We start from the raw sequence: 26,363 nt of genomic DNA, 5'->3' as shown, positions 1-26,363 counted from the left end.
GAAAATGGCAGCTTGGTTATTATGGCTTCCCAACTAGTAAATTCTTAGAGAGCTGGACAGTTTATTAGATCTCAGTCATGGCAAGCCATGTTTCCAGAGCCTTGGTAAAACTTGACAGTTCACAAGGTTATCTCGGGAGCTCCACTCTGGGCACTGAGTAGTCAGAGAACACTCCTCTCACCCCCTGAGTGATCAGATCCAGGTAACCTCACCCAACACTGATTTGGTTGAGAAGCTTGTTCCCAATGTGACCGGCAGGCTGTCTTCCTCCAGGCAACCCACACCTACTTCTGCTGAGATCAGAGGTTTGACACTGGACACAGGCAGACTTAGTACTCAGTCTTCTGAAAACCAAGTGAGGACATCCATCCAAGGGGCTCTCTCCAAAGAGTTAGGTGCTCCCCTAACCAGGCTTTGGTCTAGCTCCTAAACAAAAACTGAAATTTCCTAAAGTCTTTGAGAGATGCCAAAGTGAAATATTTACAACCTCCATCAAAGAGTGGTTCAGCAATGAAGATGGCTAATTTTTTAAAATCTTGTTGAGTCTCTTACAGTGCATTTTATTTTTCTGGGGATACCGCTCAGAAACTGTCTAAGGGTCTCCATGAGTTTTGGTTGATAGTCACACACAGAAACAACTAACACATATGAGTTTTTCAGCGCCTCTCCTAGGTGATTATAGCTCTGGTTTTTTACTCGGACGGCACCCCTGAATCCTTGCAAGAGCTCCCTGAGATGGAATTATCATCTTTCATTTACAAAAACAGAGACGTAAGCTCAGAGGCTGTATGTTTACCCACAACATCACATAGCACCTGTAATGGCAGGGCTAGTTGAATAAATCCAAGCCTCTGCCTACAAGTCCAGTGCTAGTTCCACCACAGTGTAAACAGCGTTTGCTGACACACATTCTGTGTTACCAATGTTATGTAGATTTGTATCAAAATAAAAAAACATGAGGAGGGAGACATACAATAGAAAATAAAAAGTTAAAATTTAAAGGCTAATTATTAACTCAGTTACCTGACACCCTGTAGAGAAAATGAAAGTTCCTATGGCCAGGATTCTCACCCAACCCTGGTCGACCTGCCCACTGCCCACATGTGGGCAGTACATTGTTACTGACTCTATATAAACAGCTTGCTCAGAGCTCTGGGCTGCATGGCTGCAGGAGAGCAGAGACTGGAGAGGGGTAAGTGCTGAGGACAGAGACTGAGATAGCTGCGGAGGTGCAGAGAGGCCGGGAGACAGAGACCTGCTTGCTGCCTGCAGACTTGCTCTGAGGCAGACGGAATTCTAGCACTTGACATGCCACCATAAGAATAAAGCTGGGTCCAAACCCTTTGATCCCAAGAACTTTCTATTGTCATTTTTCCTTCTCACTGAATCAAAACGAACTTGCCTGGGATGGAAACCCATTAGTGAGACACACCCCATGTCCAAAAAACTCATCCCTGTGGACATTATTATAGTCTCATGTTTCCTGCCACAGTATTTTAAGAGAGGATGAAACTCACTGTAGTCTCATGAGGAAGGTTGCCAAGGCAATGCACCTATTTTCACAGTGCACTTGACCGCTGAACAGACTATTCATTTGAGAAAAATGTGCAAAGCAATATGGAACAACTAGACATTCTGAACATTATGGAAACTGCTCAAGGGCATGAACTCTGTCTGCTTTGCTCTCTCTTGGTGCCTAAAATAGGGCCTTGAAGTACTTCACAAAACATGTATTAAATGAATGAATGACTGAATGAATGGCAGTAGCAGATAGTAACAGCAATTTCATGAGGCTAAGTTATCCTCTTCCCAATTTTGGATCAGAACATGGGAGCAGTTACATGCCTGTACACACTCCTCAGGCATTTCAGAAATATTTTAAACAGGAGCAAGCAAAAATAAAAAGAACAATTTCTTTAAAAGTTATAGCAAAATTCAGATTTTCAGAAATTTTTTCCATCTTAGACAGCCTCCTAAAACCACTGATTAAGAAGTCCTTGGCCATGTGAAGGAAATTTTGCAAAATAAGGTTGCATGCTATGGATGGAGTGGGCATAGATTTTTGGCCAGACACTCTTGAACTCAAATCCTGACTTCTAAATGATTTATTAGCTGTACCACCTTGAGAAAATCCTGCTAGCTTGTTTAAATGTCAGCTTCCTCACTGGTAAAATGGAATACCTAATGCACTGAGTTATGGTAACAACTAAGAAAGATTAATAGTGACAAGTACAGTGACTGGCACTTAGTAGGCTAAACAGATATGAATATCCTCCCCTACTTCTCTCCCTTCCTTTCCCTATTCTTTCCTTCCCTGATACCCAATGATTCGCAAACCATAGGGGTAGATGAGATCATGTAATTATTTTTAAAATGTTCTTATTCCTCCTGTTGAAAGGCTTTTTAAAAACATGAGTTGGAGGAACTCTAAGCTTTCTACTAATTTTTTTTCTGAGTGTCAGATCTGATACATTAAATCCTATTACATAACAAACAGGGAAGCTGGGAGTTAGAACATAAAAATTCTTGTAATTAGGCATTCGAAAAAAAGAAGACTGTGGCTTTCTATTCTACTGTCGTTACCTCTGAAAATGGTTAAAGAGATACAATCGAAGAGGAGGTGACCCTTGCTTCTGAAGTTACTGTTGCCTTAGGAGCTTTAACAGGAACATCTGTTGGCTTTTTAACAAAGGAAGCTGGAGGGGATCAAGGGAGAATGGAAGAGACTATGGTGCACAAGGTAGCTACATCTGTTTGGTATTCTCCCAACTGAGAAAGCTTGATTTCTTAAATAGCATGGGTATTCTAGTTAAACTAGAATCTAGGAACAGATGAAAGCTTTTCTTTCCTCCATGTTTCAATGGTAGAGATCAACAGCTGTTTATATCCTTTAATATCTAACTAAGGGTGAAGCCTTCACATCTGTCAGCATTTTCCGGTTCTATTTCCTTGGATCACAGTGGGGAGGAGGTGAAGTTTGAACCCTCCCACTTCCCAGAGAAGAACACAGAAATATGCCTACGACTCAGAGCCGTAATGCTAAGCAGAGCTCCCCATTTCTCATCTACCCAGGGTCTGCTGTTTGCTGAGAATTCTTTTACTTTATCCTGACAGACATCTTGATCATTTCCATGATAATGACTCATGGCAGCACAAAGATCAAGAAGAAGAAAAGTAGGCTGGACTCAGAGGAGAGGAAGAAGAGGAGGAAATTAATTCTAATTGAGAAAGTGGCTCCTAATGATAAGTTCTTAAAAAGATTGCTACAGTATTGTCCAAGGCAAATAACAGAGGTGAGCAGGATACTCTTCAAGACACTCAAGGTGGTGGTAGATGGTGGTGGTTTCATTGATCCCTAACATTTCACCTTGGAACAGTGAAACAAAAAAATAAGCTGTGGAGGCAAGGTATAGGAAATACCCAGCATGGTGAGAAAGTGATTCAGAGACATTTGTTTAACTTTACTCTGATCACTAGCACCACATACATGTTGACACTTCAAATTCATCTATCTATCCATCCATCCATCCATCCATCCATCCATCCATCCATCCATTCAATGACTTGCACGGCATGAAGATTGGACTTTGAGCTGGGATATTCAAGTGAAAAAGACATATTCCAAAATTTTAAGGGGCTTACATTCTAATAGGAGAAATCTTTCACAGAAGACATAGTATAAAGGATGCATGAAAATTCACTAGATAGAGAAGGTGGATGATTCCAGAAGGAGAGCACAACAAGGATAAAAACCAGAGAGGTAAGAAACAGGGGAATGAAAAGCATTCTTGGTGGTTACAAGAAAATGCAGAAGTGGTGGGTACTTATTAAAAGTACAGATTCTTAGGACTACCTATGAGATTATGATTGAGTTGTTAAGGGAAAGGGCCAAGGAATTTGCGTTTTGAACAGAAGGCCCACGTAATTCTGATACATACAGAAGTTTGACAATTCTAACTTATATAGATGAACATTTCCCAAAAGATGCTAATGGTGTTTCATTTAAAAATGAGGTTCAAATTAGGAAACACCACACACTAAAATATTTCTTTCTTATAGATTTATAATGCACATTAACATATAAAAAGTCCTGCAGTAAAGAAATCAACTTCATTCACCATTTTCCAAACTTATTCTTCCAAGGGGGAAAAAAAATCACAGTACACCTATTAAGATCTCTCAGAATACTAGTGTACCATGGAGCATACATTGGGAAGAACTGAAATAGAGGATTCTGATCAGGTGAGTTTGTTTCCCAAGCCCACTGAATGGTAAGGAAATCTCTAGAAAAAGACAGCAAAGTCAATTACTCTGGGGGATATGGCGGCATCCACTGATTTCCTCCAAGCAAAGTCTAAAATCACCTATGGTGTCCTATTTTCCAAGCAGACTGCCAGAAGCTTCCTCACATTCAAGTAACAAACCATGGCTCTGTGATGTTATTTCTGGTCACCAACTCCATGCGGTAACCACCACTGCCAGAGAGAACAGAAGTGTCCGAAGTTCAAAGCATCAAGGAGCAGAAACAGAAGAAGAAGGACAAAAAGGATTTTATTTATCTCTACTGCAATCACATGTTCTACACAGAGCAATGGAAGTTGCTTGTAATCCTTTTGGGGAAAAAATATTCCTCCCAGAAACAAAAGAAGCCTCTGACAGTCAATGGAAGTACAAGCCAGACGTGAAACTAAGAAACTCCCACCTCTCTCCAAAGTGCCTGTTACATGGCAGGGGAGGTTTTGAAAACTGTTCTCTTCCTCTTCTGCTGGTTCTCCAAGGGGGTTTGCACTACTACCCACCCACCTCCCTCCCGAACAAGGGACAGCAGAGAGAAAGAGCATTAAGGAACTGGACAAGTCAAAGCAACACAAGGATTCTGAGCAAATTGGTTTTTGCACTGAATATTTCAAGATGTATATACTGCCCTAATCAATTTATACACTTTCCCCCTCATCCCTGGTATTAACTTAATTATTCCCATACATTCCACCTCTACTTTCCATATGCCAGAGGAGGACACACACACCCCATCTAGAGATGATTTCAACAATATGTTTCAAATACTTCTTTCCTACCCCAAGCATCTCAGAGCTTTTTAATAATAGCACTTTCCAATAGCACAAGTATTTTTTCAGTCATTCCACAAATACTTTCTGAGTGCCTACAAACATTCCAGGGCACCATGTTAGACTCTGGAGATAGAACAATGGAAGTAGGAGACTGCTCATTCCTATTGAATCTAGGGCCTAACAAACCTGAATTTTAAATATAGTCTGTCACTGCATGGAAAATCCAGTTACCAGCAGCATAAAAAAATAGAGAGACAGAGAAAAGGTTTGGTCCTTTCCCTTGAAGAATTTTATGGCTCAGAGGACAAAGCAAATAAATGCATTTGCATTTCATGTGTTCTGGTGGGTGTAGCAGCTATTACAAGGGTCCCAAGTTAACAATACTGCATCGAATTAATGACCTGTGATCAGGAAAGGAAAGAACAGAATGCCAGTATCTTTATTTCCCCAGAATGTCGACACCACGTTCTCTTGATCCTCAAACAGATCCATGGATTCTCACACTGGGATTTCTTAACCTAAGAGATGAATACCAATAAATGCACCAGACTTAATGTAACTTTAACTAGTGAATTAGCCAAAAAATAAAAACCTTAGCCAGGATAACTGGGTGAGTTTAGTCCTAAGAAAGCCAACAAGATCAAACGTAACATTCACTAAGTCAATGTTCCCTAGCATGTGGTATATATATACTGAGGACACACAAAATAATTTTAAATAGTTAACAGTTTTAATTTCCATGAGATTCTTAGATGGAAAAAGAAACTGCAGGATTTGGGTGATGGAATTTAGGGAAACATTGATACGGGTGCCACCCAGCATTCAAACGCAGTCCTGTAAGAAGCCTCTGCCAGCTTCCCAAGCTCCAGTGGGATGTGCCAAAATGACCAAGAAGCTGGTTGCAGACTTACCCACACACGTTGGAAATATGTCCTCGTTGTTGATCTGGACCTCGATCCAATCCATAAGAAGGTTCATGTACTGGGGAGCGGGCAGGGCAGTTGGCTTCTTGTATTTGAGGTCATCCTGCCACCGATACTCGTATTTGGGGCCCCCTGACATCACGGGGCAGGTCTGCTCGGTGCAGAACTCACAGATGGTGCCATAGATGAGGTTGATGCGATTGAAGAAGTCTACCACGTGCACTGCCACCCAGTCGTTCTGGTCCTCCCCGCTGGGCAGCTGCACAGCCGCCTTCAGATCCACGCCTGAGTTCAGGGACGCCTGAGCCCGTTTGTGGAGCTCAAACCTCTGTGTGCCGGGTTCAAATTTCCTCTTGGGCCGAAAGGTCTTGTCCTTATTGAACACCTGCTTCAAGGCTATGGACATGGTCTCCTTTTCTTCCTTTCCTTTGCAGGAAGTAAAAAGGCACCTGGGACTTTTCAATGAGAGGTCACAACCCAACAGGGTTTTCCACTGCCAGCCCTGTGGCCCCAGTCTGGCAATCTGCAGCTTTTCAACCCTTTTAAATGGCCCCGTCCATTTTCCTCTTGAATAATTTCCAGGGAGACCTCATGTTTCTTCTTCCTGAAAGCTGAAGAGAAAAGGTTCTTATTAGTACCCAGTTTGCATGTAAGAAATGACAAAGGCTTAGACCTGATTTCCACCTTGCTTCTTGCCATGCCCACTTCCATCCAGGTATAAGGAGGTTAGGCTAAGGCAAACTCCTGGGGATCTGTCCTGGTGATTCAAACCATGCAAATAACCAAAGAAGAGAAGGCATCCCACTTTTCCTTCATGGCCTTGGTCAAATCTCTGGCCACTCTTCCCTGTGTGGTCATAGGCTCACCAGACCTCTCCAAGGTGTTAAGGATGAACATGTGTTTGCCCTTAACCCCTTTTTCAAGCATCAGGCTCACCCCCAACGCCCTTATTGAGTAAGCATGGGTACCACTACACCCAACCTCCTGGATACAGATAATTAGAGCAGGTATACACCAAGCTGATTAATAAGAATACCTCCCCTGGGAGTTTGGAATCAGGACCCAGCCTTTACTAAGCATTGTCACTGAGAAGTGATGAGAACTGGGTCTGATTGAACCCTACTTGTACCATGTGTAGTGCAGCTGAGAAAGGTGGTCTTCAGAGATGAAAGGGAGGAGAAAAGGAGGAGGAAGAAGATGGGGAAGGAAGAAGTCACTGACAGAGAAACAGACAAAAGCACAGTGACCACAGGGAAAGAAGACAAAAGGAAAACACAGGGACAAGGAGAGAGTGGCTCCCTTAGAAGGCTCCTGATAATCTTCTAGGAATTGGTTCTGATTGCCTTTGAAGCCTAGCTGTGATTCCAGCCATTAGGATCTGTATGTTATTCCTGAATTAGTCACATAAACCCCTTGTTTTACTTCTGTTTCTTTCCAAGAATCCTTAACTGTGCCAGCCTTTACATCTTCAATGTCACACCCTAGATAGTGCTTTGAGGCAGAGCTGTCCAATAAAACTTTCTGTGATAATGCAAATATTCTGTATCTTTGTTGTCCAATATGATACCCACTAGCCACATGTAGCTACTGAGCACTTGAAATAGAGTAACTGAGGAATTGAACTTGTCATTGTAATTAATTTAAATTCAAAGCCACATGCAGCTAAGGGCTACCATATTGGATATGCAGCTTTGAAGTTTTCAATGTTCTCTTCTCCATTATCTTGTTTGATTCCTACAAAATTCTGGTGAGGTTTATAGTAAATATAGATTTGTAGTAGGCATCATTATCATTATGTCTGGGTCTCCAAGAAATAAAATTACTTGCCTAACAAGGTCTCATAGCTAGTAGGGGCATGGTTAGTACTGAAATCCAGTTTCTTGACTCCTAGCAAATGCTTTTTCCACGTTGCTTTTTAATATTCCACTTTTTTATATTCCAAAAAGTGATGCCCTTCAAACAGTCTTTCCTGCTGATTCATGAAGCCCCTTATCCAGAGTTTCCATCCACAGATTCTCCAAAGACCACAGTATAGACTGGCTGGAGGTGAAGACAGTGTCCTGTGGCCGAGAAACAAAGAGGAGACGCCTGCTCCCTTCGTGGGTCAAGCCCCAGCAAAATGAGCCAAGAGCTGTGACCGGAGTCAGAAGAGCCTATCGTGGGATCTGTTAAAATGGCCTTGGAGCACAGTCTGTTCTTTCCCTACCTAGAAGGGGTTTTGCTATTTCACACTCAGTGGCTTGGTGATACATTCAACTTTAAATTATTCAGGGAAAAAGAAATGCACCTGATATATCCCAGTCCCCTCTCACAGATTCTGCCCTTTGCTCAGAACCGCTGCTCATTCGGCGGAATGTATCCTTTGACCACTCCCTACAGCCTCTGGCTGCTCATTTCCTCCCTCTTAACTCCACCCTCTTCTTACTAGGTTTTCATTAGAATGTCACACTGGTGAGGTGTTTTTTCCTTCTCACACGGCACTGGGCATACACACGCCCACAAAGACAGCCGTGCGAAAAGCAGGTCCAGTGAAACTGCATAGACAGTGAAATCCTGTTCCTGGGATGCAGAGCACCCCTAGGACACCTATCACCACACAACCTGTGCAAACTCTAGAGGAAGGAAGGAGCAATGTCTTCTTCAAAAGAATACTTCCCAAAGGCTTAGTCTGCCTGGAAATAGGCTTAGAAAATTGAGGGCCTTGAAAGGGCATTTCCCTAAAAAATATGAGCCAGAGGTTAGGAAGATGGAGAAAGGATCATGAGGACCTGATTTGTGTTTTTTCTTTAAAAACAGACGATGATCCCTCTGTATTGAAAATGCTGAACTGTGGATATCAAAGCGCCAACAACCCAATAGGTGCCCCATCACGTCTCCAACAGGTAAGACTTGCTGCCCTCTCACTCTAACAATGAGGCTGCACCCCACTGCGCCCCAATTCCCATGGTCCTTAGGGAGTCTGCTTCTGTCGCCTTACGTGGCCTGGGAATCCCTAGTTCTGCTGTTGCCCAGCGGCCCGCAGAGTCTGCTTGCACAGACACCGATGGGGGACCTTCCTCCACACCAGCGCCAGACTCTTCTGGATGCCATCAGGAGACCCTCTTGCACCTCTGATGAGAGCGTATGAATAAAACAGAATAATCAGAGCAAATCCTCCTCATCACAAAGCCCTGAGGTGATGGTAGTCACAAATGTTTAATAAGTATTAAAACCCTGTTTGAAGTGTGGGGCTTTTTCTTCCAGAGATACTTAGATAATAAACTTTAAGATATCAGTCTCTTGAACCAGATGTGTTTTTATCCAAAACATTAACCAGCTTTAAAATCACTCTCTTTTTGCCCCAGTGTATCAGGATTACTTGAGGGAAAAATCACCTTTTGGAGGATTATTTCTCAAAGAAGTCTTGGTCTAATGTGCCACTCTTGGCTACCATTTACTAAATCTCTACTATGCACCAGATCCTTCATATGTATCATTAACATTTTAATCCTCATACAACCATTTTAAGACGTTCTCTGGAGAGGGGATAGGCTGGTTGGTGGGCTCCCCTATTTAAAGACAATGGCAATCCAGGATGTATAAAACAAATTCATCATACCACTGAATGTCTGAACAAAGAAGCATCTGTCTGTGTCTTTATTTAAGTGTCAGCTGCTCTGCTGGAGCAGGTACCCAAGAGTTCTGAAATGAAAGAGAAGAGGAAATCCACCTGGAGGTACTTTCCAACCTAGAGTCCCTCTGGGACGCCTGCCCATAATTTATACTGTAGGCGTATTAGATGGTCAGAGCAGTGCTTCTCAAATGTTAGTGTGGGATCTTGTTAAATTCAGGTCTGGATCCAGTAGGTCTGGGGCACCACCCCCTCAGGCCTCAGCACAGTCATAGTAGATCTAAGTCTGCACTGCAACAAAATCTCAGGAGAAGTATATCCTTTGAGGAGCACTGGCTTGCAGGGCAGCCTGATGGGCTGGGTAAAAGTAAACTTCCATTTGTTGTTTCATCAATGGCTTGCTTCATAAACATAGTCTTTAGTTGTGTGTGTGTGTGTGTGTGTGTGTGTTTGAGAGAAAGAATGAGGAGAGGCTCCCTGTTTGAACATAACTGCCATAACAGATGGTGGCAATGACTGGGTCTTCTGGTCTAGACTGATTTGGACAGCACAGTACCCAGACCCTAAGAGGTCCTGAGTGAATGCCTTTTCCTAAGTAACAGGTGGAATGTGGCTCCTGCTACTGCTCCAGCAGCCTCATGTAGAAAAGCTTCTTAGGCTAAATAAAATATAGCATTAGCAAGAACACAGTTATCATTCTTTGTCCTTGTCCAGTCTCCAGAAAGGAAAGAACAAGTATTAAGTTTGCCCCCTGGGTAGAAACTATGATCAAATTCTGTGTTATGAACAGCACCCACTACAATGCTGGTTCTCAATAAACATTTGAAACCAAATGCTCATTCAATCAATAAACATTTATGAAAGGCCTTTAAGTGCCAGCCTCAGGGCTAGGCACCAAGGACACAGAGGTAATTCAAACTTGGACTCTGCCTTTGAAAAGTCCACAATTTGCTGTCTCCTTTTGAGGTAAGTTTATTTCATGATTTTTTAGGCTACAAAGTTAAATGCACCACCATGGAGAGTGACGGGATACTTTCATATTATCCCAGTCAGGAATGAAAAGGACAAAGAAGAGTGATGTCTTACGGAAAGAAAAAATGGAAAACCAAATAAACAGCATAGAATTGACAGGAGCTCCATGTGCTCTCCATATTTTCTGCTTAATACATCAATTATAGCAATAAAACATGACTATAAAAACATGCAGAGAGAATTCAGCTGGGCTGCAAGGGAATGTTGACAATGTAGCTAAGCAACACTGGCAAGGGAAGTTCTTGTTTTTTCTTTTCCTATTGATGTCTTCTGCTTTATTAGTTGAAAAATGAGGGCCCTTGCCACGGAAAAGGAAGAAATGAAACAACTCTCCCATCCACTCCTGGAGATCCATCTTTTCTGGGTGACTACCTCTAAAGAGACCATAATACTGAACAGAGAGAAGAGACACCAAAGCTGATACTAGTTGGAGTAAAGAAGTTCAGTATCTCATCTGTGGGGTGGATGAGTCCTCCTGGTGGGACCAGCTGGCAGGGAGAATCCCTACAGGAAGGCCAAGGAGAAACAGCCCAGGAGTACCCCCACATGAGGGACGTGCTCTGCCATCTTCATTGCTGGTGTCCCAGGAGCCAGGAGGGTGGCTGGCACAGAGCCAGCGACACTGAATGTTTGCTGAATGAATGGATAAATGTGAGTGAATGAAGAAGTCTTGGCATCAGAAGCCACAAAAGTGAAGCTAAATTGGATCTCCTATAGTCTCCCAAATGGGCTGTTCTTTTCCCCTGTGTTACCTAAAATTCCAGCTTTTCAGAATTGAAGAATGACTAGTCTGATTTCTTACCTTCCCATTATATTTTTCTCTTTATAGCTGGAATAGTGGAATAGTCCATAAAGTCCTCCTCTCACACCCTATGTACTGAATAAAGGTACAATTAGGGATTAGGTTTATATTTGAGAGAGAATGTATGTATCAATAAAATGAATATATTTCTGGCCTTCCCAGGCTCCAATAAAGGATGTGCCTACAAATGTGATTCCATCAACCTTTCTGTATGTACTTCTGCCTACTCATTAGGTGCTATCTTTGCTCACAAGGCAACCCCCCAATTGGAGAGGCTCCTCCCTGAGAAGGAGCCTTACTATTTTTTTTCTTTTGTCCAACATATCTATCTTCTCAATGTTGAACTGCCATATCATTGCATTTTAGATGGCAGAAACATTGCTGCCTCACTTTAATCCTCAAAGACATGCATGATTTCAGAGCTTTAAGAAGCCCATGTTATTTCTGAACATGGAGGAAGTCAGTACAATCAGGTGCAGCCCTACAGAGGTGTGTCACATGACCATCACTCCCCATCATTCTCTAGCTCTTCAATGTCCATTCAAGTTGCATTCTCAGCTGCATTTGCTTATTTATTTAGTTAGCAGTATAAACATTCTAGCATTTAAAAATATGAGCAAATATTCCAAAGATGCGAACATCACAAGCAATCCTATACATTACAGCAGCAGAACCATCAGAGATCAACTGATGCAACAGGCATTTACAGCAAAGACCCCAAAACAATTCGCCATTTCACAGACTCAGAAACATCACCATTCAGAAGAGGACATCCAGTGATGAGAAAGAGTGAATGGGTAGAAGGATAGCGAAGGGTGGGATTTGTTTGGTGTTGCTTAATTTACCATATACTCACATTCTGCTGAAGACAAGACAGACTTTAAAAAACACATTTTCTTAAAGGGAATAATGCTCCTTAAATAAAGGTCTTCCACAGACCAGTAGAGAGTGGCCTGGATTCCCAGTAGGGAGGAAGATGGTAAATATTGGTCCAGCTTTGGACAGGGTTAATCCAATACTGCCAGTTTTAAAAATAGTGAAGGCAAAATTATAAGATAAATGCTTAGCTGACCCATTTAATATTTATGAAAGACACCTAATTATTTTATTACCTTTTAAAGGGCAAAACATTTTCTCCAATCAGTAACCACCTGCACTATTATTGCCAGCTCTTTGGACTAGCTAGAAAATATTTCTGTGGTTAAAAAAAAAAGACATAGGGTTAGAGAACAGAATACCTAAGGCAGGTAAGGGCAGGGGACTGGAGGCTAGGGAGGGAACTATAGGTAGAGATAATACAATAGCTGAAATTTAAAATTAAGGCTAGATAAAAACTTATTTTTACTTTTTCAAGTACAGGTGTATACCAGCTGGCATGATGTCAGAATCTCCATCAGAATCTCCATCAGATACTGGGATAAAGGTCATTGTCAATTACCATTTCCTTCTTTCTCTTTCACACAGGGCATGCCAATTCTTTCTTGGAAAAGTCTTGCTTTAGAGGAAACATGTTCAAATTCAAGGAAATTGGTTCCTGTAACTGTCAACAGACTTCCTCACTGTTAGCCATCCTAAGTGAATTTGAGTCCCAGGGTCCGGAAAATTTTTATGTATGGCATCTGGAACCACGGCAAGAGCTCTTTAAAGGAGAGCAGAGGGCACAAAATGGGCTAGAAGACTAGATATAGGAAAATACAGTTCTAAGTTTTAAAAGAGTACTATTTAAGCTCAGGAGGATGGGTGAAATAGACACCAATCACAAGCAAGATTTAGCACAATATAGCCCAGAAGCTAAGAGCATAATAGCCTCTGCAGGTTGCTGTGATAATTCAAGAGGGTGTATGTCAAATGTTTGGAACATGGCAGGCCCTGAGTCATGCGGGTGCTGCTCTCATTGTTATCATCCCTGGAATCACATCATAACGCAAGTTTTAATAGAGAGTCAGATTCTTGAGAGAGTTATCGGCCACCTAGAGTCTCAGAATGCTTAAAATTCTATATTCAATCTAATAATATAACAGCAACAATAACTAATATTTATTTATTTTGCTACTTATTTTAATTTTCATTATTATAATATTAATGCTATTAATATTCATAATTATTATTTATATTAAATAAATATATACTTAATTTCATCATTATTATTATCATCCCCATTTTCCACTTAGGGAAACTTGAGACACGGTGAACTTAAAACTTTATCCCAGGTCATAGATCCAGTCAGTAGCCAAGCTGACTCCAAATCTCTTAACCCAAATAAGACTGCCTCTTTAGACAGTTGGGTAGTTCACAAAAAAAGACCAGAGGATCTCTTTAGGGCATATCTAAGGGGGTTATGGAAGGGAATGGGAGAAACACAGACCTAGCCTAGTTATGTACCACTCCCAAAGACATAGATCTCTTGAACCTTTGTAGTCTAAAGTCAGAAGATCTGCAATCAGTTTCTCACAATGACGAAACAGGCTATGTCTTTGGACAAGACACCCTTCATGAGCCTCAGTATTGTCTTCTTTAAAGATGATTACCTGTCAAGGTTGTTGTGAAAAATTACAAGAGATATTGCCTGTGAAAGCACTTCCTAAGTGGAAAACCATCATACTGTTATTGACGCAGTGAGTGATAATAAAAGGAACTACAACTTTTGACATAATATGAAGACATGATATGAGTAATGGAAAACGATTCTGTCAATGCAAATGTGTGTCTGGGCAGAGGGGGAGGGGGATAATGGGAGCCTTGCATTGGAGGAAAGAAAAAAATCAGACACTTCCTTTTGCTTAATTTGGATGGATTTTTAATTCTTGTGCAAAATGTAATAATTTAATCTAAGTGATTTGATAATGAATCAATATTCCCCAACATTTATGACCCACTTAGCTTAATATTGTGAGGGAATTCCAGCACTTCTGCATAAAATAAAATCTAGTAAAATATCATTCCATGTACTTGGACATATCAGGGGCAAATTATATCCCTCATGCCCTCCCATTAATCCCTCAAACACTTTTTAGAATGGAATATAAATGTTTCTCATTTGAAATTTAAAATTTTTACATTTAATATAACACATTGGGTTGTAATTCAGCTATGAGCTCTGCTAGAAGATTAAAACTGTATCCCCAGTAGCTCTCAAGAGAGAAAAGACAACCATTTACTGGGAGTGCTTCAGTTTGCCTGGGTGAAACAGATGGAGAAAGACGATAACACTGAGATAAAATTGAGGCAAATAATTAATGATGCTATCCTCTCTACACTAATTAACTGGAAAATTAATTGGGAGACTAATTAATTTAATTGACAAATTTGAGAAGAATCAACTGGGCATGCTCAGCTGGCTCTACCTTACTTCCAAGAAGCTGCCTACCTTCAAGTGAGCCATTTGCTGTTTCCCCAACTTTCTGAATGGAGAAAGCTTGCTCTCTCCAGAGGTACATGGGAAAAGGTGGGTAAATCTGGGGTATAGATTTAGCAGACCTGTTTTGCTAACAGATGTGAACTATGTCTTCCAGTTTGGCTTCCATAAGCAATAAAACTGTATCTGTTTCTGTTATGGTTGTTTCAGTCAAATTCTTCAGTATACATGTAGAGAAGAGTGGCTTTATTTGTTTATTGGGGGCCCTCTTGGAGACCCCAACATCAGGTTGTGCAGACTGGTTTGCTTATACAAAGGTAGCTGTTTTTCATTGGAGACTCATTGTGACACTAATCCAAGGAACACTGTTTAAGACATAACTTAAAATTTATCTGCAGAAAGTCTGTGTCCATACCAGAGATGCATAGTCTTCTCACAAGTTTCTCAGACAAGAGAAACAATCCCATCCCAGGGAGCATCTGTCCCAGTTACCGCCCAGCTGCAGGTACCTAATGTAAGACTACTCAGAAAGAGTACCCCTTATTGTGAGGTGTTTCTAAACACTCTGTAATCGTCAGTGAGCACTAGGCTTCACAGCCCCCACGCCGTAGGCAGCTGCCGCTCTGGAACATGGTATTGCCAGTATTCTCCATGGGGAATCCAAAAACCTTCACCTTTCCCTTGCCAGCCTCATTTCCTCAGACTTCTCTTGGGTTAACTTCAATGTAAAGGAAGGGAAAGAGGTGGAGAAAGAGGAGAGGAAGAAGGAGGAGGCAGCTGACCATCCCTGCCCTGTGATGTCTGCGTCTTGCACCCCCCTCTTCCTTGTGTCCCCGCAACGTCACACTATACTGTACTGCTGTGCTCACAGGGCTGGCCCCTTCATCGGTCTGTCACGGCTGGATCACAGACTAGACGTCACTGCAGTACAAGTGCCTAACCAGGGACCCAACACAAATAGCAACTCATATGTTCTGTGGTTAGACTGTGCATCTAAATTATTGTTAATCAAATACTGCATTAATAGTTTCTTCTCCAGGTGAGAAGCCCATGCTCCCAGAATCATGGTGAGATATGATTGACAAAAGAGACCTTTTCAGAAAACAGAGATGCTTCATGCAAAGACTTCAGGCAAAAATGGACAGCAGTCACTGGACACACAGTTCCCCAGGCCAATCTAAACAGCTACATGTTTTCATTTTCCAGCACTCACTGAAAAGTCAGCTCCTTTGGAAGCAGGCCCAGCCTTAACAGAATGTTTAATCATGGTAGATCTTTGTGAAGATCTGTGTGTGGTGTTGCAAAAAATATCTACCTGTGTACTTTGTTTAAAAAGTAAGTTTTTAAAATATACGTCAATGAAGAAGAGAGGTCAAATGGCTTGGGGGATTTTTCTACTATAAGAAAATGTTCCCATATCACCTCCTTAGTGCAATGTCTACTGCCATGACTCTGGTGCCTGTCCTCAAGCTTGTCTCTGCTCCATCTACTCTGTCCCCTTTGTACCTCTTCACACCGAGACGTAGCAGATGTTATGGCCCCAAACCTGTCTCCCTCCATCATCCTGCACAATACCACCATTGCTGATAGGATTTTGTAAAAGGAAGACCCCTGAAAACCACTTAATTCAATTCAACCTCTTAATGTACCACATACAAAAACAGAAACGGTCACACCTGACACTCAAGCAAGCGAGGTGGGGCCTGCAGGCAGGGCAGACAGGCTGAGAGCAGAGCCTCAGCCTCAGCGCCAGTGCTCTTCCACTCACCCTACATCTCTTCGGTGGTCAAGCAAAGCTGACACTGGGCAGCAGTTCAGAATGCCCCCGCTTAGCCATCTCTTCCAGGGCTTCAATGCAAACTGTAATCCCCCTAGTGACTTTTTAAGCTTTCTTTTTTTTTAGAAACATAGTCCTTTTTCTCCCAAATGAAGTCTTAGGGAGGAACCCAATTACATAAAAATAAAAATTCTCTCTTTTGTAGTTGAAGGAGGGAGAAGGATCCTCACTCTTCATCTGCTCCCTCCCAACAGCCACTGAAACCCCTGAGGACCTCCAGGGTTGGCTCTATTAGTCAGACTCACAAGACCCCTAATGCCCGCTGCACCTGCCAGTGACTGGATCTCTGCTCTGGCCCTTTCCTTGGCCCGCCTGCCTGCCATCATCCTTCAGTCTTCAAGGTCTGGCCAGTTGCCACCACCTCCAAGCAGCCTCTCCTGACTACACTATTAGGGAGTGACTCTTGTCTCTCTTTTGCTCCAAAACTCTGAATCTGTAACCCTTCCTCTGTACCAAAGCAGCATGAATCATTCACCATTCTTGTGCCTCACCCTACCTTCTGGCCTGTCTATGATCAGGGCTGACCCCCACCCTCCCTCCTGGCAGCCCCTGTGGCTCCATCAAAGCAGGCTTGAAACACAGGCTGACACTTGAATGAAGGCTCAGCCCACCTCTTCCCTTCTGACCCTTCTGTACTGTGGCTTTGTTTCTGCTCATTCTTATTGTGCTCATTTTGAACTTGTGCTTTTCAACAAATATTACTGGGTTTGACCTGCTCTTGCTGAATTCTACACTCTTCCCCCAGCAATTCCTCCCATTCACTCTTTTTTCTTTCACTCTTCTTCTCTTAGTTCTGGGGACTCTGATCCAAGGTGGGTGGCTGTTGAAGAAAAAAAATACAACGCTTTGTCACCCTGCACCATCTATCTGTGGACAAACCATCGAGCTCTCACTGGACCTCCTGGGGACTCTCAGAAGTGATGGAAGACCAAGATCACCTGGGTGCATGCTCAAAATGCAGACCCTAGGGTCTCACCCCTCACCTTCGGGGTATATTGGTTCTGATGCATTCCAATGTTTAAGAACTCCCTGAGCTGGGGAATTTGACACAACAGGCCTGGCATATCCAGGGGTCCCTGGAGTAACAGTCATTTACCAAGGAGGATGGGCAGGATAGAAATGTAATCATCTCAAGAGATAAATGTCTGGCAGTAAGAATGACAGATAGTCCTTAGGGAGAAGGAGGATTAACCTGAATCACACTAGGGATTGAGAGTATGACCCTTCTGCTGACTGATCCACCAGCTAAACCACAGATGGAAAGCCTGGTTCAATTAACGACCCACTGCATGCTGTCTGTTGGTCCCTGTATTGTACAGACTGCTGGTTCAGTAACAGTCTGAGATCAGACTGCATGGGCCTATCATTTTCAGAGCTGTGGGTTACTGAGCTTCCGTTACACCACTAGGTCTTCCTCTAATGTAAGACAGAGATATTAAAATGATCTACCTTGTAGTGTCATGAGGTTATCCAAATAAAGCATTTGACACAGCACCAGGCACCGGGTAGGGTTGTAATAAGCATTAGCTTTTAATTCTTATCATTAACATAACACTTCCGTGAACTTAGTTGTATGAGAGTCCTCGCTTCTGGATCGGAAACTCCGAGGCTTTCTACTTTCCCTCTCTCATAAAAACACTCTAAGTGGACTACACCTTGCAGGATTGTGACAGTGATGGAATAAGACAGTAAGTGAAAAGAGGTTAGTAGTGGGTCTGGCACACTGAAGGCACTCAATAATCAGCCATAACTTAAAAAGGCAGCCCCACCATGCCCACGTTCTGGTAGCCAGGAACCACAGGAGCTTCCCCTCAGCAGATCAAATGCTGGGGCGCCTCCCTCCAGCCACCAGGCAGAGCAACCTTTCACAAGGGCAGGAGCTTAGTCTAGGAAGCTTCTCCAGGGACCAAAAGGGAAGCTGGCCAGAAAGCTTGTGTTGATTAGACATTTATGCCCATTATTTTGTGACAGAAATTCAAGCTCTCTCATGGCAGTGCCAGAAAAACTCATCCTGAGTCAAGGGATGCTTTTTTAATGCCAAGTATCTGAATTCTGATTTTCTTACGTAACCACAATGTGGACTTGCCAAAAATGTTAAAAATAGAAGACAACCAAAAAAACAAAAAGAATAATTTCTCATAGTTTTCTAAACAGACTTGCATGGAAACAGTTACCCCACATAAACTTGCTGGGTGTAAATTTTTTCATTCATTTAGGGGAGTGGTTTTTTTTTTTCCTGTTTTATTCTTTGGGTAGTTTTATTTATTTTCTGCACATCATTCTTTAATGACAAGGGAGTGTGACACCATTCTTCCTAAAAACAATAAAAGCTAAAGGAAAAAAAAAAGCCCTTAAAAGCCTCCAGAGGCATGGTGAACTTTTGCCTGGAGAAGTGTGCTACTCAAGCCAAGTGGTGAAAAACAACTGCCCCACCAAACCCTGGGCGGAGCTAGACCCCTGCGGTGAGGACTTGCTTTATTTTGGGTCCAAGCACAGAGTCCAGGAAGCCACACTCACTGACTTCTTTTTCACTTAAGATTCTACATTCATCCGTATGTCTTGCTGAGAAAGCCTCCATTAGAGATGTCCTCTTTGTTCTAAGAAAGAGGAAAACCAGAAACAGTCACCATTCCTAGGAAAATAGTACCCACCAGCAAGAGACCAAAACAGGTGTTTGCTACTATATCCTGCTCTTTCTTTAAACTGCACTTTATTCTTAAAAAACAAACAAACAAACAAAGTACAAGCAGCTCCCTGAGCTTAGACAATGTTTGATTTTATGTAAGTGCCAGACGACTCAAATTTCTTTTGGAAGAAGATGGTGTAGGAATCTATAAAAACTCTGATAAACATAACCACAAACATTTCTTCCACCAACTTTAGCCACCTAAAAAATTTAAAGTAGAAGACTGAAAAAAACGTTCCACAAAGACAAAGCTGTCATTGATAAAAAAAAAAAAACATCTAAGAGCCACTTTAGCACCACCTCAAATGCAGATCCTTACCTAACTGATCAAGACACAACCATTTGCAAATATTTATGTTTTATATCACAAGATAGCTGTGTCCAGACTCTAGAAATGGTGAGTGACTACACCGAAAGCTGGTCTTCAGTTGGTTTTCCCTTATTTGCTCTAACCCAGCATGGCTTCTAGAAGACAAAACCTGGCAGCCTAGGGCAGTATGGCCAAGAAGCCCTGATTTATTTCAGTTTGGAAAGGCCCCTACACTCGAGTTCTCATTTCTGCAGGGAATGCAATCTGCCCGACTGGGCTTGCTGTCCTGGACAACGTGCACATTTTTCTCATCTAATGGAGCAATCTGCTGAAATGGGAGCACAACCTGCACAGGCATTGGGAGAGAGAGGGGAGGATGGGGTCATGCTGGGACACGGAGTTACTCCACATTCTTGCTCACATGGCACCAGGCTTGCAGGAGGGCCCAGACAGGAAGGAGGCAGGGCCTTGACCTTCAAGATGTCCAGTAAGAGAAGCTTTCCAATCTGGCATCACAAGTTGAGATGGAACCACTGTCCTGGGAGCCAGAGGCTAAACTGATCCACAGCAGAGTACCCTGTGGTTTCTGGGGCAACACAGGGACATGAGGGTGGGAAGCACAGGGCAATTCCAGCCCCTTCTCCACCCAAGGGACTAGCCCCAAACAGGGAAAATCAATGATTGTCTCCATCAAAATGTTTCCTCAACATCATCGGAGTTGATGAGCTCTCCCCAGCCCCGCGCCCCACCCCACCCTGTGCGCCAGAGGCAGGGGGAAGAAAGCACCTTGGCATTCAGGAAGAAGCTGCTGCTGAGATAGGAGTTTTTCCCAGGGCACCTGACCTGAGAGCAGTCACTGATACTTGAAACTCTGACTGCTTTATTTTTATAATAGTCTAGGTTTAGGATGTATTTAATATTATAAAGCCACATCTAATTGTGTGGGAAGGAGATAAAGAAATTCTGATCATTTGTATTTCCTCCAACCATATTCTAATAAACCTAAGAGGGTCCTTTCAAGTAGGGGTGCTTTCTGACTAATGAAGAAATAAATGTACACCTCATTAGTCCATTGGCCTACCAGAAACCCCTGAGAACTGAGGATTTAAAAGAAATGATTCAAGTGGAGTTTCGCTAAACCCTCACCCGCCCAACCTACCTCTCCCCACTATTTTTTTTTTTCAATCCCTTTCACCAAGGCTGGCTGGAAACATCTCACCCCAGCCAGCAAACAAGGGAAGGCAAAGACATGTTTTAATAGCACAACTCAGGTCAGCCTACCCCTGACTAGCTGCTGTGACGACAGGGACAGCATGTACCTGCTGGTTAGAGCCTTCCCACCCCACTGTTACAAGACTCACAGCTACTCCCTGCTCTGGGAAATTCTGGAGGGGCCAGAAAAAGGATGACAGAAAGGGAAGAGAGATTCATGACAAATTTTGCAAGGGCTTATTGAGGATCTACCACCTCTCCCTCTCAGGAAATAGTCTCACTAAAATGAACTTTGAAATATCGAGTGAAGTTTTGAAAAGAAATTTAGTCTTATACTTGAAAATTTTAAAATATATATACCCTTTCCCTCAGCAAACCCACTTTCAACAGTCTATCAAAAGACAAATACAGAGGACTCCAGCAGCAGATGGACTTCTAAGACAGTACCCAAAGATGTGCCTCCAGGTATCTGTGACCCTTGAATAATCCTCCCTGCTTGAGTGAGGGCTGGACCTAAGTGCTTTCTTCCAAAGAATAGAGTACAGCAAAAGGGATGGGAAATACTTCTGAGGTTAGGTTTTAAAAGACTGTTACTTTTGTCTTGCTTGCACATTCTTCATTCTCTCTTGGTCACTTTGATGAAGCCAGCTGCCATGTTGTAAGCTCTTCTTCCAAGAGGCCCATGTAGCAAGGGACTGAAGGTGGCTTCCAGACAATGAATGAATAATACTCTCAAGGCCAGGAGTCCACTAGGAGCTGAATCTGTGTATGCTCGGAAGTTGTGGTGACCAGGTGATCCTTGTGGTGACTACAGCCCCAGCCTGTACTTTGGTTACAGCCTTGTGAGACATCCTGAACTGGAGAACCCAGCTAAGGTGGGCTCTGATTCTTGACCCAAAGAAATTGTGAAATAATACATGTTGCTTTTAAGCTACTAAGTTGTGGGGTATTTTGTTATACAGCAAGACATAAATAACACAGCTTAGAAGCATCATTGTTCATAATCACACACACAAAAAGGAAAAAAAAAGTCCATTTAGAGAGAGCTAGTTCAATCAAGAGTGGCACACGCATACAAGAAATATTGGGCAGCCCTCAAAATACAGTGAGGTTGACATATCTATACTGAAATGGAAAGAAGTTTACAGAAATGAAAAGCAGGTTGCAAAACAACAGAGGACTTCAAAAACATGTCAGATAAGCAAATTTTCATTCCCGGAATCTCCCAACAAGCTCCTTACCCAGTGTTCCCATCTCAGAAAATAACAACTGTAGTTATCTAGTTGCTATAGGCAAACAAGCAAAAACAAAAACAAAAGAATTAAAAGAGAGAAGAGAGATCATTCACGATTCTCCTCTTTCACTCTAACTGCTCATCCAGTCCATCAGTAAATTATACAGTTTACCTTCAAATTGCCACCACGTCCCACACTTCTCACCGCCTCCAGAGTCACTCCTCTTGTCCGAGCCAGGACCCCCCCTTTCTTGGGCAGCTGCAGTGGTCCCGACCTGTTGCCCTGCTTCTGCTTGTGCTTCCCTACAATCTATTTCCAGACAATTGCCAGAGTGGTACATAAAAAATAAAAATAAAATCAGGCCACTACCCCATCTAACCCCAGTAAAGATTTTCCATTATAGTCAGAATAAAAACCAAAGCTGATATGTTGATTCACAAAGCCATGATCTACAGATCTGGCCCTTGGATACTTCTCCTTCCTCCACAGTTCTCCCTCTTTTATCTGCTCTAGCCACACTGGCCTTCTAGATGATTCCATAACCCCTCAAGTTCACTGTCATTTCAGGGCTGTAGTAGTTTCTTAGGGCTGCCCTAACAAAGTACCACAAACTGGATGGCTTACATAACAGAAATTTGTCATATCAGGGTATGGGGAACTAAAAGGCTAAAATCCAGCTGTTGGCAGGGCAGTGCTCATTCTGAAAGAGATGCAGAAGGATGTGTTCCACGCCTCTTTGCTAGCTTCTGGAGGTTTGCTGGCAATCTTCAGTGTTCCTTGGTTTGCAGATGCATCATCTGGGTCTCTGCCTTCATCTTTGCATGGGGTTCTCACCATGTGCAAGGCTGTCTCCAAACTTCCCTTTTTTATGAGGACACCAATCTTAATGGATTTGGGGCCCATCATACTCCAGTATGACTCCATCTTAACTAATTAAACTTCAGTGACCCTATTTACAAACTGCTGCTACATTCTGAGGCACTGGGGTTTAGGACTTTTACATATAAATTTCAGGGCAGATATAATTCAACCCATAACAAGTCTCATTGCAAGCATTGTTATCTCCTCCTGGAAAGTTCTTTACCCAGTGTGGTTTTCATGAGTATGTTCCTCACAGCCATCCAACTTACACAGAGCATAACTGACCAGGAATCATAGCTGCTGTGCTCTGAAATCTATCTGCATCTGTGTCAAAGCCATGCTCCCCACAAGATACTCCTATTCAGTGACTGAACTCAGCACAAATACCAAGGCAAACCTGTTCCTGGGAGATGAAAAATTCACCTGACAGGTGTCTTTGGCTCAAGGACTCTCTAACAGACATGCCAAACTCTCTTAGAACAGCACAACACTCCAGGATGCTTCCACTCAACCTTCCTTCCTCTACTTTCTTCACCCCGGGTCAGACCCACATCACAGGCTGATGGCTCTCCCAGGCTCCCACCAGCATCCTCCCCATTTTTCATGCAGCTAGAGCAAAGCACTCAGAAGGGCCTGCACTTGGTTGCTGTAGCTAACTTGAAATTCTCAATATGCTTGTTTTGAAAAAAAATACTAGACATTTCATTTTTATTTTTTACTGGACACTGGTCTTGTTTACAGAGGGTCCCTTAATAAATTTCATGCATAATTAATCCTGTCTTGGTGTATGCTTCTTGGAGAACCTAGACTGATATCCCAAATATCAGCATGATTCCTACCACTCCAGGTAAGCCTCTGGTCAAATGTTATTTCATCAGAGAAACTTTCCTTGCCACCCTAAATAAAGCATACTGCACCCAACTGTCTCTCTCTCCCTACCTTTATCCTGCTTTAACTTCATAGCTCCATGACTTTACTGCATATTTTTATTTATTGCTTTGTTTTCCCCTTGAGAATGTAAACTATACAGGGACAAAGACTGTTATTACTGTATCCCAACACCTATAACAAAACCAGGCATGTGATAGGTAGTCAATATATTTGTGAATAAATTTATGTAAAAAATTGTCATAGTGAACTCACCCAGATCCTCCTTCAATTACAAACATATATAAAAGATAACCCAGTGGGACTGTGGCCCTCTTGAGAATGTATTTCACAGACCTATACCACATAACTGTTTTCTTACTAAGGGCCAGAAATGAAGAGATAACCCAAAGCCCAAGCAGTAGGCTTGAGAGCAAATGGTACAGTTGCTCAAAGGTGTGTTGAATCTGGATACAGCTGCTTAAGGGTCTAGGGCTTGGTTTTCAATACCCAGAGGACAGTTGATGTGACCAAGCCCATGCAAATTAGGAGACTGGAACTGAGATAATGTCATAAAGTCAGAATTGTTGAAAACCTCCCTTTATATGAAAACAGGACTAGAAAACTACCACTGAAGCAATTAAGTCTGTATTCTGCTCCAGTCTGAGTGAAAAAAATAGTAATAACAACAAAAAAAACACAACACACCAAGTCTGTGCCATGTACAAGTATGTTTATATTGTTTAGATTGTGCAAGAGTCCTGAGCTGATAAATCAACCTAAAAATGTTCCTAGGACCAGACAAATATCTGTACAAGCAAATTCAAATTGCTCTGTAGAAATATTTTCATAACTCAGGATTCATAAGACTCCCTCAGAATAAACTCCCTCCTGCAGAAAAAATCAGACAAAAAAACAAACCAGTCTGTGGAGAGGCTACATATACATGTAAGTGGAAGAATTAGCATGCCAAGAAATGATGGTAAAAGAATTATCTGACAGATCTATAAACTAATTATGTTTAAAGTATTTTTTAAGTAAAAGAAGGAATAAAAACTATAAGGAAGAAAGTAGCCACTACAAGAAAAGAAAAGCCAGAATTGAAGAAAAAAAGAACTAAATAGAATTTTAAAAATGAAAACCACAATGTTAAGCTCCATATTAGATACAGCTGAAAAGAGAATTGGTCTCACAGAAGAAGGGTCTGAGGAGATTAACTGTAATGTAGCAAAGAGAAAAAAAGAGAAAATGTGTAAGAGAGGTTATAAGACAGGTAAAGTAAACTGAGAAAATTAAATATACATTTAATTGGAGTTTCAGGAGGAAGGAAAAGGAGATTGTGAGAGAAGCAATATTGAAATGATAATAGCTGAGGATTTAACAGAATTAAAGTAACACCTGTATTCTTCATTTGAAACATCACAAGTCCCAAGCAGGATTCAAGACAGGCGTGTGCACACACACACACACACACACACACACATACATTGTGGTAAACTGTAGAATACCAGAGTCTAAGAGAAAGTTGTGAAAGCAACCAGAGAGAAAAAGATAGGTTACCAACCTAATAACAGCCATCAGATTAGCAGCAGATTTTTCATCAATGACATAGCTGCCAGAAGATAATAGAATAACATATTCAAAGTGGTAAAAGTAAATAACTGTCAAACTAATATTCTATATCTAACAAATTACAGCTCAAAAATGGGGATGAGATAAAGACATATTCATACAAAAAAGAAAAGAATATCCAATTCACAGGCCCACCCTGAAGAAAATATTAAAGAACAACATATTTTAATATGAAGTAAAACTGAGAAAAAAAATAACAGGAATGAGCAAAGAAGATAAAAAATACGATAATTTATAAAATCCCTAATGTTTAAAAAATGTTGTAAAAAATGAGGGTAAGAGTTACAAACAAATTGGAACTAAAATATTAGGTAGCAATAATATGGAAGGCTGATTATCTTAAGGTATTCTCAGGTGCTTAAAATGTTTGGTAGGAGACTAGCAATTGTTAATAATTGAAAAAAAATTTAAAGCTAAGCATGTATATTATAATTTTAGGAGAAATGAAGTTGGAAGTGGGGGAGAAGAAATGGAATGTATAACTTCCAAAGCAGAAGAGAGGATGAAAAGGGAAAAAGAAACACTCGAATGAGACATGTACACACAAATAAAACTGGAAAGAATTCACTACCAGCGTATTCGCATGAAAGGAAATATAACCACTGTAGTCCAGGCAAAAGGAAATTGATCACAGACGTAACACATATAAAAGGAGATAGAAGAAGGGATTGCAAAGATATAAGGAGATATAAGATTCTAGGATATAAGAAAGAATTAAGAGGACAAAGTGTTAAATCTAGAGGTAAATCAATACAAGCAGAATACAAATCTACAAAAGAATAGAAGAAAATGCCTCTTAGGATTAAAAAAAGAACCCAGCCTTAAAATATACCAGAAGACCAGATTAGGAGTTGGCAGGGAGGAGTGCATAAAAGGGAAGGGTATTGTTCTAAGGAAGGTAAATACTGATCACTTTAGAATTTGGTCAGGTA

The 26,363-nt window shown here is 41.8% G+C and overlaps 1 protein-coding gene across 4 annotated transcripts in view; it reads right to left on the bottom strand.

The window, feature by feature from the left end:
• MOB3B (MOB kinase activator 3B) overlaps positions 1-26,363 on the bottom strand; it is a 194,386-nt gene that overhangs the window by 116,688 nt on the left and 51,335 nt on the right. For all 4 annotated transcript variants that reach the window (XM_073228408.1, XM_037020662.2, XM_073228407.1 and 1 more), the window contains exon 2: positions 5,981-6,603. In XM_073228408.1, coding sequence (XP_073084509.1) covers positions 5,981-6,398 — 418 coding nt within the window. In that variant the 5' untranslated portion in view covers positions 6,399-6,603. The remainder of the gene's footprint in view (positions 1-5,980; positions 6,604-26,363) is intronic.

Source organism: Manis javanica, chromosome 2 (assembly GCF_040802235.1).
Source record: "Manis javanica isolate MJ-LG chromosome 2, MJ_LKY, whole genome shotgun sequence".
Classification (NCBI taxonomy): domain Eukaryota; kingdom Metazoa; phylum Chordata; class Mammalia; order Pholidota; family Manidae; genus Manis; species Manis javanica.
The sequence above is the reverse complement of the archived record's forward strand: the minus strand, read 5'-3'. Positions and strand labels throughout refer to the sequence as shown.